At 44.3% G+C, this 13353-nt stretch overlaps 1 protein-coding gene across 6 annotated transcripts in view; it reads left to right on the top strand.

The window, feature by feature from the left end:
- The window catches only part of LOC137413238 (uncharacterized), a 30029-nt gene that overhangs the window by 6263 nt on the left and 10413 nt on the right, over positions 1–13353 (top strand). Inside the window, exons 2-5 of one of the 6 annotated variants that reach the window (XM_068098636.2) lie at positions 6390–6490; positions 8820–8876; positions 9405–9665; positions 12751–12804. In XM_068098636.2, coding sequence (XP_067954737.2) covers positions 6391–6490; positions 8820–8876; positions 9405–9665; positions 12751–12804 — 472 coding nt within the window. In that variant the 5' untranslated portion in view covers position 6390. Of the gene's footprint in view, positions 1–6389; positions 6491–8819; positions 8877–9399; positions 9666–12750; positions 12805–13353 lie in introns of those variants that run through there. The other 5 variants (XM_068098638.2, XM_068098637.2, XM_068098640.2 and 2 more) reach the window with 5 other exon arrangements.

A 13353-nucleotide genomic window follows, 5' to 3' on the forward strand; every position in this document is an offset into this window, starting at 1 on the left:
ACCAGAGGACCGTGAATTCCTTAAGGCACAACGGGAGCCAGGTCGACGGGGCTTTATGGTTGGTGTTGACAAGGTGCTAGCAGGAAAAGAGGAGCGGACGCATCAACGCGACAATGTGTTGACTGAAAGAGAGCAGCATGAAAAAGGGAAGCAAGCAGCCTGAGAGGAGACTCTTGGAGCTAGCATCATCAACAGACAGCAGTGCTGAAGCCAGTGATCATGACGACTCTGCTGTTCTATCTGCTTCAAAGAGGCAGAGCCGAAAGCGTGCAAGTAGCATTGTATAGCATTACCACAGAACTTATTAATGAGGAATCAATGGTCTGGAGGACTTTTACTCTGTGTGTTTATGATGATTGTCATACATTCTTACTGATTTGGGATTACATCTGAGTGTTAGTTTATTAAAAACAATTTTGTGTGTCGTTACTGAAACATTGTAATTTTCAACCCATGTGTGACAGTAGTAAATAAAGTCGTATCGAAACCATCTTTGGCACATTTCATTTTTTCACAATAAGGAACAATTTTGGCAACAAGCTCTTGAAAAAAGTCCAATTTTATTCTTTGGTGTACATTTGAGGACCACCCTAATATATATATATGTATATATATATATATATACATATACATATACACATACACATACACATACACATATACATATATATACATATATGATAATAAAAGGCAGTGTCCGTCCGTCCATCTGTCTCCTCCGTAACTCCAAAACCATGAAACATGGCGGCCCCAAACGTTGTATGCATACACCTGGACCTCCAATACTATAGAACAGTTTGGAAGGATGAAAACTGGGTGTTGGGTGTTTTTTAACATCCTTTTTGAAGACGATTAATGAGGTGCTCATAAGAAAAATAACCCGATGTGGTGGCTTACCAATATGGCGGCCCGCCATATTGGTGAGCCCACTGCACCTTGCTGGATTCTTAAGCCACCATTAATTAATGCCAGTAATGATAGACGATCGATTATCATTACATAATTGAAGCATATCATCAAAATCTGGATTTGGATATGAGGATTGGATGCTGTAGACGAAATAATGTCCAAATCTGGAGTGAAATCTGACAACATTTACCATATCTAGCGATTGGTGAATGCTATTCAGGCTGCTTTTGCAAGCCATGGCATTACAGTAGACAGAGCTACCTTTGTGTTTTCACATACCCATTTTTTTCATTGACTTAACATTTTTATTATTTTAAACATTAACATTTTTGTGCAAAATGTCCCCCCCCCTCCCTGCTTCCTCGCTCCACCCTCCTTCCCTTCTCTCTCTCCTCCCTGCTCCTCCCCCTTCTTGCTCCCCCACCCCTCCCCCACCCCTCCTCGCCCCCTCCCACTCCACCTCCATTCCTTCCCCCTTCCCTTCTCACCATTTCCCTCCCTCCCTTCCCCTCCCCTCCCCCTTTCCCGTGCTCCCTCCCATCCCCCCTTCCCTCCTCCCCCCTTCCCTCCTCCCCCCTTCCCTCCTCCCCCCTTCCCCCCTCCCCTTCCCCTTCCCCCACCCCACCCCTACCCTTCCCCATTCCCCCCTTCCTCCCATCCATGGTACACGGAATCTTGTGGTGAGGGAGTTGCCCTGAAACAACTTGCCTTCGCTTCCTGGAAGGCAAATCCAACGGAAGGCAATCTCCTTTACTTTCACAAAGCCCGAAACAAGTGTGTGTCCACCCTCAGGAGAGCCAGGAAACAATATCTCTCTACTCTCAAGACTGGACTCTCAAACCTGGACTCTCAAACCTGTCTCCCTCTTCCAAATCCTGGTGGCGTCTTGTCAAATCTGTTTCTCGTGTTTGTTCCCCCTCCATCCCCTCCCTTACCTCAAACGGCCACACAGCTGACTCCACACGTGAAAAAGCTAAATGCCTCAACTCTGTGTTTGCCTCGAAATCTTTCTGTCCCAAATCCGTCTCTCTCTGTAACCACCGTACCCAGTGGTACCCAGCTGCTCCTGGACTCTGTGTCCTTCTCTCTTGACAAGGTGGAGAAGTTTCGGTCAATCCTCGACTGATTCTGCAACTGGACCAGACGGCATCAGCCCATGGGTCCTAAAATCCCACTCTGCCGCTCTTTCACACCCTCTCTCTGTTCTCTTCACCCTCTCTTTTGCTCAAAGTCATCTGCCAGCATCTTGGAATTCAGCAAACATTACCGCTTTACACAAAAAAATGTGCAAAAACAGATCCTTACAAATACAGACCAATCAGCCTGCTCCCAATTATCAGCAAAGTCATGGATTCCATCATTGCTTCGGATATCAAATCTTTCCTCTTCTCCAATGGCTTGATCTCTGACCATCAATTTGGATTCAGACCAGGTCACTCTACTCTGGACATGTTGCTTCTGCTGTCTCAACAATGGATGGAAGTCCTCAATGGCAAACAGGAAATTAGAGCTGTCTCCCTTGACATTGGCACCCTGCTCTGCTCACCAAACTCTCCTCCTATGGTATCCATGGAAATCTCCACGCATGGCTTGCGGACTTCCTCTCTGGTCGTAGTCAACGTGTGGCCCTGAATGGATTTCTCTCTTCTCCCCTTCCTGTTCAGGCTGGAGTTCCCCAAGGCAGTGTTCTGGGCCCTGTGCTTTTTCTGGTATTTATCAATGATCTTTACGACTCTCTGGAAAATCCTCTCTTTCTCTTTGCTGATGACTCCACTCTGCCGCTCCATACCTCATCCCTCAGATCGGTAGTCTGCAGCCTCCTCACTCTCTGCAAACCTGGACAAAATCACAGACTGGTCAAACAAGTGGAACGTGTCTTTCAATCCTGACAAATCTCATGCTCTCACTACGTCTCTCCAAAAAGACCATCTGGACAAACCTGCCACCTACTTTCTCAACATTCCTTTCCAAGAAGTTCTGTCACTCAAGCTCTTGGGTCTCACAATCTGCCATTAGCTTTACTGGGAAAACTACATTTCCAAGCTGGCCTCCAAAGTCAGTTGCCGACTGGGCATCCTCCGTCGTATGAAGTCCTTCCTTGGCACACCTGAGCTCCTCACCACATATCAGGCTTTCATCCGCAGCTCAATGGAATACTGCTCTCCCCTCTGGGCTGGTGCTCCTGCCTCACACCTAGCTCGTTTTCATGCTGTTGAAACCAAAGCTTTCAGAATCATTGGAATCTCCCGTGATGAAGCTAACTCCGAGGGCCTTTCACTCACTCACCGTAGGCAGGTTGGTGGTCTTTCTGTCTTCTACCGACTCCTCTCCGGCCTAGTCCCCCCAGCTGTCTCTGTGCTCTGTCCCACAAATATTCCTACAGGTCTATTCACCTTCACTCTTTCATTCCTCTTTTCTCCCGCCTCTGGAACAAACTCCCACACTCCCTTCAATCCCACTCCTCCCTCCAGGTCTTTAAAACAGCTGTCCACCACCATCTCTTATCTTCCCCCATCCAAAACTTTGATCTTTTCTACCCCCGTTAATTCACCCTAGATCGACTTTTCTGAAATACTGACTTCTTTCCTGGAAGTCCTAGCTGTGTCCATGTGTTTTATACCTCTTTCACCCCACCCCCCTTTCTATGCCTCCTCCCCCCAAGCCCCCTCCCTCCTACAGATCTCCCGGTGTCCCTGCTCTTAAATGTTGTACTTGTGTGCTTCCCTCTCGCTCCCCATCTCGTCTCCCACTTTCTTTATCATATGTTTTCTTCAACACATACCTCAAAGTTCTTCAATGCATATCTCAGTTCTTCAACGCATACCTCAAAGTACTTGAACGCATACCTCAAAGCCGTATCGTTGAAGCTATACGAGACTATTTGGACAAAGGAAAGTAAAGAAGCATCCCAGCAACTTATATGATCTGTGTTGGTCTTGGAAGAAGCTTGGACCACCTTTCCACAAGAGTTTCATTCTATGTATTATTTAATATAACACTTATTTTATTTGTATGTTAAGTTATTTAATATAACAATTATCGGCGACGAAACCGACACCTTTGATATTGAGGAGGGTGACTGTGACACCCTGCCATCACCAAAAACAATACCTGGCAAAGGCCGGATAAGCTCCCCAATGGCCATCCAGTAAGGAGATAGTGTCTCCTCAAAAACACCAATCGGCTTTGGACCGGTTCAAGTCATACCAAAGACTTTAAAATGGTACATGCTTCTTCCTTGCTTGAAAAGGATAGAGCTTGAAAAGGATTGGCATCCATAGGGAGGAGGAAATTGCTCTTGAGGAAATGCCCTGCTAAGTACGGTGAGAAAAGCGAGGCATTGTTATGACGTTGCTGGTACCCAGAGTATCCCGGGAAGTGACGTTAATGACGGCACTTTCCCCCAAGGTGTGTGTGTGTGTGTGTGTGTGTGTGTGTGTGTGTGTGTGTGTGTGTGTGTGTGTGTGTGTGTGTGTGTGTGTGTGTGTGTGTGTGTGTGTGTGTGTGTGTGTGTGTGTGTGTGTGTGTGTGTGTGTGTGTGTGTGTGTGTGTGTGTGTGCTCTATTAGGAGCCTTATCTCCTAATAGTATAAAATATAAAAAGACAAATACAGTATATAGAATTTATATAAATAAAAAACATAAAATAAATAAAAATATTTCCAAAAATATATATGTATGTATAAAATATATATATATATATAATATAAATATATATAATATGTATAAACTAGAACAATGAGACTGTGTCGCCAATATGCATCCGCAATGTCCCACAGCTGGTATATGCCTTCATTCACTGTCCTAAAAATAAACAAGTTTGATTTAAATCCCTTCAGCTGTTTTCAAGTATCACATTTTCACCAGCCATGACAGGTTTCACATCGATTGGTGAAGCGGTTTCAGAGAAGGGATATTTTTAAATATCGGCTTTCAAGCTAATATGGCTGCCGATACCACATGACATATGACCTTTAAAATTTACACTCTGCATATGTATGGGTTGGGGATCACGTTTGTGACGTTTTATGTTGATGGGATAAGGTTCGTTTTTCTGTCCAAGATGGCTGCCAAACCATGTCATTTGACCTACGACATCATCATTTTCAAACTATATGCAACAGTGCTGTTTGATGATATTTGTAAAATTTCGCATCAATAGGGTAAGTGGTTTCAGAGATATAATTTTTTTATATTTTCCTTCAATCCAATATGGCTGCCACACCATGTGACCAATGATGTCATAAATTTAATATTTCAATACAAATGAGTCTTCGATCATGTGCATGCAATTTCAGATTTTTAGGATGAGGAATTTGATTAAAACATGTTTGGCTGGTATACCACTTCACCTATGATTTTATCATTATCATGCTTTTGTTCCCCATTGGGAGTACTTGTGCCAAGTTTCAAATTTTTCCATTCCGCGGTTTCCGCGAAATTATTTTTTAATTATTTGCGTTTAATTCAAGATGACTGCCATACCACGTGACCTATGACATCACAATTATCATTAAATATATATATTCTGCATGGGTGCCACTCCTACCCTGAAAGTTTCGTCTAAATCGGACATTGCTGAGAAAAACGAGGTTTAACCCGTACGGACAGATGGATGGACAACCCAAAAACATAATGCCTCCGGCCACCTTCGGGGCATAGGCATAAAAATAAGGTATAAAAATGGTATAAATAAATAAATAAAAAATGTTAAAATTATTTGAATGTGTATATATATCTATACATATATATATATATATATATATTATATATTATATATATATGTATATGTGTGTATATATATATATATATAGCCTGGTGTTGGCTTAGCGGTTAGGGTGCCGGCTTGGGATCCTAGGATCCTGGGTTCGAATCCCGGTCGATCGCTATTGACTCAGCCTGTCATCCTTCCGAGGTCGGCAAATTGAGTACCAGCTTGCTGGGGTGAATGATCCCTGTGTGTACCCCGGTTTAGAATAGGTACACCGTATCCCTGCGCATCGTAAGAGCGTGACCAAGGGTTGGCGTCAGGAAGGGCATCCGGCCATAAAAACATTGCCTCAAACAGGGAACCATGATTGTCATGGGGACCGTAAGGCTAACCCCTGCTCCAGCGGGGAAAATGGCCTTAAAACGATCATGAATGTGTCCTGAGAAGAATTTCATTGGTTTTGAAGGAAAAGGCCGGACATCCTCTGCATTGGTTTAAATCGACGTATATTGTGTGTTAATTTTGGTTGTGTTCGTGAAATTGCTTTTACATAAAGGTGCATTTACCTCAAGCACTAATTTTCATTTTCCTTGTGCACCAGAGCAGGAAAATGCAAAATGTCTAAGTTTTTTCACATCAGCATGTATCTCCTTTTATCCAGGAAACCGAGTTGTTAGCGAAGGAAAACCGAGTTGTACAACTACAGTAGCATTGAACATTGCCGAAAACGTCTCGTTACAACTTGCTATTAACACTGAATGTGTGTGCAGCATGATGGAGGCAGGACGAAAAGATGCTGCTAGCGGCAAAGCTCTCTGTATGCAGGAGTCGCGCGAATTGCTCGACAGACTATTTGGAAGCAATAATCCGAGTAAGAAACGAGTGCACTTGCCCGTAACCCGACGGACACCACATAATTATCCCCACTGCCACATAACCAACCGCATTGCTCCTCATTTCCTGTGCGACATTTATTCATCACATTCACTCTCAGCTAAGGATGCAGAGAAGACAAAGCGACAGAGGCCTTGCCCAATTGTCTGTTTATACCTTACGGACTCCAGAAGGACCAAGCAAAGGTGTGTTGCAGATGCCTTTTGGTGGTTGGACATCTCATGTTTGGAAAGAGCCTTGTTGTACATTGTTAGGCCGAAAAAGGAATGTCTCTTTCGTTTGGAGTTGAGCGAGGCTATTATCGGCAAGATTCAATGAGAGCGAAATGTCTCTCCATGTGGCGTCTCCTCATTTCCTGGCACAAAGAGGAGAGCAAAAAAAATTCTGAAGGATGGATTTGGATTTTAGATGGCATGGCAATTCGACACCCAACTTCTAAACTTACACCTACCCCATCCAATTTTATCCCATTTATATCCCCCCTCAATGTTCCCTAATCCTGACATATTTTCACTTTTCTCCTCCTATACAATCCATCTCTGAATTTATCCGAGCGTTTTCCCTCCCTCCGACATCTTTTTTTTGTAGATAAACCCTAGGCTGATGTAAGAACCACGACTACTAATTCGCATGCCCAGATAAGGGGCATAGGGACTCTCCCCCCACCCCACCACCCAATTCGGTGGGGGGAGGGGGGTAGTGGGGGCAGACGGAGGGGGGAATGGTTGACACGTTTGGATTTCATGCCATTTCAACACTGGGAACGCAAGGTTAGGGCAGGAATTTGGAATGTTTTGGTCATCATGCTAGCGCTTCCTCGCCTAATGGGATTTTTAACATCCGTAGACGAATGCTTGAAGACCGCACACCCTCTTAACGCCCATCTGAGAGACGACACACACATTACCGCCTTTGAGACACGGGGTTGACAGTTTAAAGCTGGGCCGAGATTTGAACCCAGGCTAGACAGCTTAGAGGCGAGTGTGCGTATCTATAGGCTATCCTGCCACTCCAAGAGCAATGAGACGGTGGGTTTGGGGGGGGGGGGGGGGGGATAGGTAACGTACTATCAGTGGGGCAATGGAGCCGCAGATGGACACTTCAAGCATGGGAATGAGGAGAGAGGAGGGTAGGATCCTGCAAGTTAGAGGCTTGTGGAAAAGATAACTGGTTGGGGTGGAGAATGACACAAGATGGTGGTGCACCACCTGCTTGCAAACCTGAAGGGAAGAGTGGGATTGAGCACCCTCTGGAAGGTGGTTGCACAGACGGGAGAATAGAGGAACAAATGAGTTGAGGTGTGATGTCGGCCTGCATTTTGGGAGTTTTAAGCAAGAGGCGGTTACCGTTTTCAGCTTATCTATCTTGATTTAGTGTGGCTTTTAGGGTAGCCTTGACTATCCTAGTTGTAGTTATTACTACTACTACTACTACTACTGCTATGACTACTACTACTACTACTTCAAAAGCCCTAATTATTTCCACATTGTGTGGTCGCGCGGGAAAGCTTTTGCTGCAAATCTCACAAACTGACCAGCCAGGCCTGGCATTCGACCAAATTTGGCAGGAATTTGTGATTTGTTCACGGCATGGTGATGACCCGATGCCCCATCGCAAATAACACAGAGATCTTTAACGTCCACCAACTAATGCCAGCAGAGGGAACACCCTGCTTAAAGTCCATCCAAAGGGACATTTAAATTTGTGGTGCAATTCCCGGCCTGCAAACCACCAATCCGACAGTTTATACCCAGGTCGGGAATCGAACCCAGTCTCGACGGCTCAGAGACGAGTGTGCTACCCTGGCACCATGACATTGGACAACATCGCTTTAATAAATAATAAATGCACTTTAAAACTCTACCAAGCATGAACCCCTTCACTGTGGTGCTCCTCGGAAGTAGGAACCATGTTCCACACAAGCTATTGCCGCAGGGATCCCGGCCAGCTGGATGTGTCTGCCGCACACCCTTCTGTCCATGGTCCACAAAGAGGTCTGAAGGAGTAGTCAGGAAGATTTTAATCAAAAGAACGGATGAACCTCTGGCTGTGTGAAAGACTGCACACAGGTATCTGCCGAGTGCACATAGACAGAGATTTGTCCTTTCTTTTACTATTAAACCTTTGTCCAAGAGAGTCTGGCATCACCAGAGCAACAAAGCAACCATTTATATCCAATATAGCATGGCCTTGCTTTAGAATTTCAATTTCAACAACTTTGTGGGGAATTTTCAAACGCGTCCAATCTGTACTAAAACTTGCACACTCTTCCTCTTCCTCTTCCTCTTACTCTTTAATCACTGCAGGCATGCGAAGCACAATGAAACTGGATCCAGATTTTGTAGACTCTGTCATTACGAAAGGTAAGGTCAGCCATTTTTTTCTCGAGCATTCACTAAGACTATAACCTCTCAAATCTCCCACCTCTCTCCAAAGGTGTCTTGTGTGTGCACACTTTTAGAACACGTTGTCGGATCATCGGGTCTCGGAGCATTTCCGTTTGGGATTTGGGCGTCCTGTCGTGACGTGACGACAGGCTAGGTTGCACATCTTGACACACTCCCTGACAGGGTGAAGAAGAAGAGTCTGCAGAGTTGTTCGATGTCCACAATTTGGCTAACGTGCACGCGTGAAGTGTGCACGGACATCATGCCGGATCGGTTTCGAGGGCTGATCATTCCCAATCCATGATTGTCAATGTACACATGCGGTGTGAATGTACATTTTCATAAAACGTTATTTCGAGATAAAGTGCACTTGCAGTACTTATTCTCACTGTTAACCAAAAAAAGTGTTTTGCGATAGATCATTTTTGAAAGACTTGCGGAGAAAATGTTTGATTTTGATTTGTAACCAGTGTTCTTCTTTCGCTCCCGATGCGCTGAGTGCAGACAAGGAAAAGGCAGGTGCCATTGATCATGCATCGAGCAAGGGTGATGCAACGGCCTCAAACCAGACCGCCAAAGATCTTCGGATGGGAGTGAAGTGGGAGAACTCGGAGGAAGAAGAAGAAGAAGAAGAAGAGGAAGAAAAAGAAATGGAACAAGAAGAGGATGAGGTTCATTATGATGAAGAAAAGGAACAGCAGTTGGAGGGAGACTTGATGAAGCAGGAAGAGGAGCAGGACAAAGATGGTTTTGACACGACAACAGGTAAGCAAGACAAAGGAAAACTTGCTTTGCAGACGGGCTTATGTTTCATCTCCTTTCACACGGTGATTAGCATACCTTTCTCAACATTTGGTTGAGAAAATTCATTCTCCTAAGAAAAAGCCGAAATTTATTGGGTGCAATTGTATCTATTGGTTTTGTATGCTTGGGAAAGTCCTAAATAGGGAAAAGGGGCCGCTAATTGTGATTCGTGTAATTGCTGACGAAACGATTAATAAATGTGAAAATTTTGGTTGTTTCAAAAAAATAAAAAATATACGATTGTTGAGATCGTTGTAATACGCCTGGTGTAGGCTTTACTAAAAATTAAGGTGGCTGGCTTAAGATCTTAGGGTCTTGAGTTTGAGCCCCTGTCGAGCCGTTAAATAACACAAATTGGGTTGACTCAACCTGTCGTCCTTCTAAGGTCGACAAAATGAGTACCATCATACTGGAAATGGGGCATTGCATCAGCTGCACAGCCTTGCTCCCAGCAATGATGAAACCAGCAGCCACGGAATAAGAAGAAGACCACTCCTTTTGCATCTTCAGATATGTAGGCCTGCCGAAGCAGTTTCATAGACTATTGGGCACCATCCTGGATGGGTCGTCACTCCAACACAGGATACTCAAATGGCTTATTCTTCCCAGTGAGCTGGTACTCATTTTGCCGACCTCCGAAGGATGACGGGCTGATTTAACCGACCTGGTGTTGATTAAACAGCATGGCAGATTGGCAGGGGCTTGAGGATCTCAAGCCATCCACCTTAACCGTTAAGCCAACACCAGGCTTAGCAGCCACAGACTGCATTCAAAATAATAATAGCAAGAGGGACTTTTGCTTTGCAATACATGTACCCCATCGGTCCCAATGGATGTTCTTGTTCCAAGCAAAAAGGGCATAACTCCATGAAAAATTGGCAAAATGCCCCGAAACTCAAACATGTTGTGTAATTTATCATAATGAAGGCATGTACCAAGTTTCAGTCGAATATGTTAAAGGGTATGGGAAACGAGTCTGGAAAATCACAGGATGGACGAACAGACAGACTGAGAGCAAGCCTATAGTCCCTTCCAGGTAGGGGACTAATAACCACTGCTATGACCTGAGGTTGTGCAGGGTAGGTGTGGTATGGTCTCCTAGTAGCTGTTTGACATTGGTATTTACCGTTTTTGGTAATTTTATGATCTATTGTTGCGATGTATGCTGAAGGCCTCAATGATGCACTCTCAACTTCCTTTTTTGTCATTCGAAGAATCAATATGCTGAAGGTCTGGATATATATTTCATGCAGGAGAACAGTCTGCTGCAAAAATATCAGATGAAGGAATAGCCATTTTTTGAAGACCAAATCTCTCTGGAATTCCCTCTCCGGCCGAGCGAGAATGGACCGAGTTTTGCATTCCCGCTTTGTCATCTCCGAGAGAACGTAAACGCCTCACAGAACTCGACATTCAACCGCAGAGATGGTCACTATAAAAGCTGCTGCGAGCAAAAAAAAAAGCAAACTTTGAGAAAACTTTGTTCCCAAATCGTGGACCTCTTGCGAAAAAAAGCGAACTTTTAGAAAACCTTGTTCCCAAATCGTGGACCTCTTGCGAAAAAAAGCAAACTTTTAGAAAACTTTGTTCCCAAATCGTGGACCTCTTGTGAAGAAAAGCAAACTTAGAAAACTTTGTTCCCAAATCGTGGACCTCTTGCGAAAAAAAGCAAACTTTTAGAAAACCTTGTTCCCAAATCGTGGACCTCTTGCGAAAAAAAGCAAACTTTTAGAAAACTTTGTTCCCAAATCGTGGACCTCTTGCGAAAAAAAGCGAACTTTTAGAAAACTTTGTTCCCAAATCGTGGACCTCTTGTGAAGAAAAGCAAACTTAGAAAACTTTGTTCCCAAATCGTGGACCTCTTGCGAAAAAAAGCAAACTTTTAGAAAACTTTGTTCCCAAATCGTGGACCTCTTGCGAAAAAAAGCGAACTTTTAGAAAACTTTGTTCCCAAATCGTGGACCTCTTGCGAAAAAAAGCGAACTTTTAGAAAACTTTGTTCCCAAATCGTGGACCTCTTGCGAAAAAAGCAAACTTTTAGAAAACTTTGTTCCCAAATCGTGAACCTCTTGCGAAAAAAAGCAAACTTTTAGAAAACTTTGTTCCCAAATCGTGGACCTCTTGAGTGTAGGGCGTTTCACTTAAGATCTGAGGTGCTCTTGAATCTTCCAAATCAGACTGAAACCCTCCCTTCCTCCGCCCAAAAAGTTTTACTTTCGAAAACGAGTACAAAGAGCACTCTTCTTTTTTTCTAACTCCAATCCTCACCAATGACCAAATCCTCTAACTTGAGCTTCCACAGTCCAAGTCGTCTATCCATCAATGAAAATCGGCCCAGTAAAAAAAATGCACGTTAGGCTCATTACTCGTCCGACTGAATTTTTTTTTTTTTTTTTTCCTGTGACTAAATTGTTATTTCACAAGGATGTTCTAAAAGTGTCCAAAACGTTTTTTTTTGTGTTTTTCTTTTTCTGCATCGATTGAAGGCTCAAAGAGGAAGGAAGCTTGTACAACGTACATGCATCACGCTCAGGACAAAAGCGTTTGTAAACATCGCTGTGCTTTTATTTGATTTCGAAGGACTGGCACGCAATGGACAAATACAAATAGTACATGGGATTTGAACCTGGGTTCTCGAAACGTCATGAGCCATCAGTTCAGAAGGGAGTGCTCATCAGGCCAACCCACTTGGTGCGACGCGTTGAGTCGATTGCACGCCTCCAATGTATTGTGAGTGTGCAACTCGGTGATGCGTCACCAAAGCCTTAAGATTTCCGAACTTGACAAACTGAATCCGAACGATGAAGCGGTACGTTAGTGATTCCTCGGTTTGAAAGCATTTGTCACAGAGTGACATAACCATCTCGCACTGTTGTGTCGGAGTTTGAGTCTGTGCCGTACAAGCTTGCAACGGCTAATACCATGGTGGTCGCGGGGCTGCCTGATATTTTTCCCCTCTCTCAAAAGCACTAGTGAATGACATCACGGCTGATGGTTTAAGTAAGTGAGATTATGATGATACCTATTTGTGTGCATTCATTTTCAGGGCTTCCTAAGGCTGTTAAAGTGGAACCTGGATGCTGGGTGCCGACCAGGCAAGGTGTGCCACATTGGATACTAACTGCTTGCTTGTGATATGGTTGACCTCATATTCAATCACCTTGGCAAGCTGACCTCACCAGTTGCAATCCACCTTCATTCATTTTCAGACTAACTGTACACCTGGAAGGGTCAAACAAAGTTTAGCAGCGCACGTTCGGCCACCCCACGTAGAGGCGATTTCTCCTTGCGAATATTCCTGGAGTGATTGTCGCATTCGCTTGAGATTTTGACAGCGAAAAAGAACGTGTCTGGCATGAATCCTGAGGGGTTTAATTTCAAATGCTTTGGTTTTTCCCGAGTTAATTTGGGTGACTCACCTGGACAATTCGACATTCTCGAGGGGGAGGGGGTGTCGAATGTGTAGTCGCCCATTGTGGATTTCCTGATGAACACAAATGTGAGTTTATTGGCTCCTGATGACACGTGGACAGTTCTCTCAGGGAGTATAATGTGGGTCGAAGGATTTGTACATGGGCGAGTCCCATGAGAGACCTATGCTTGAGTGTTAGGCCAACCCGAGGTGACTTGTGCGACACCCCCAGTAACC

This window comes from Myxine glutinosa, chromosome 5, assembly GCF_964187855.1.
Source record: "Myxine glutinosa chromosome 5, kmMyxGlut1.1, whole genome shotgun sequence".
In the NCBI taxonomy this organism is placed as follows: domain Eukaryota; kingdom Metazoa; phylum Chordata; class Myxini; order Myxiniformes; family Myxinidae; genus Myxine; species Myxine glutinosa.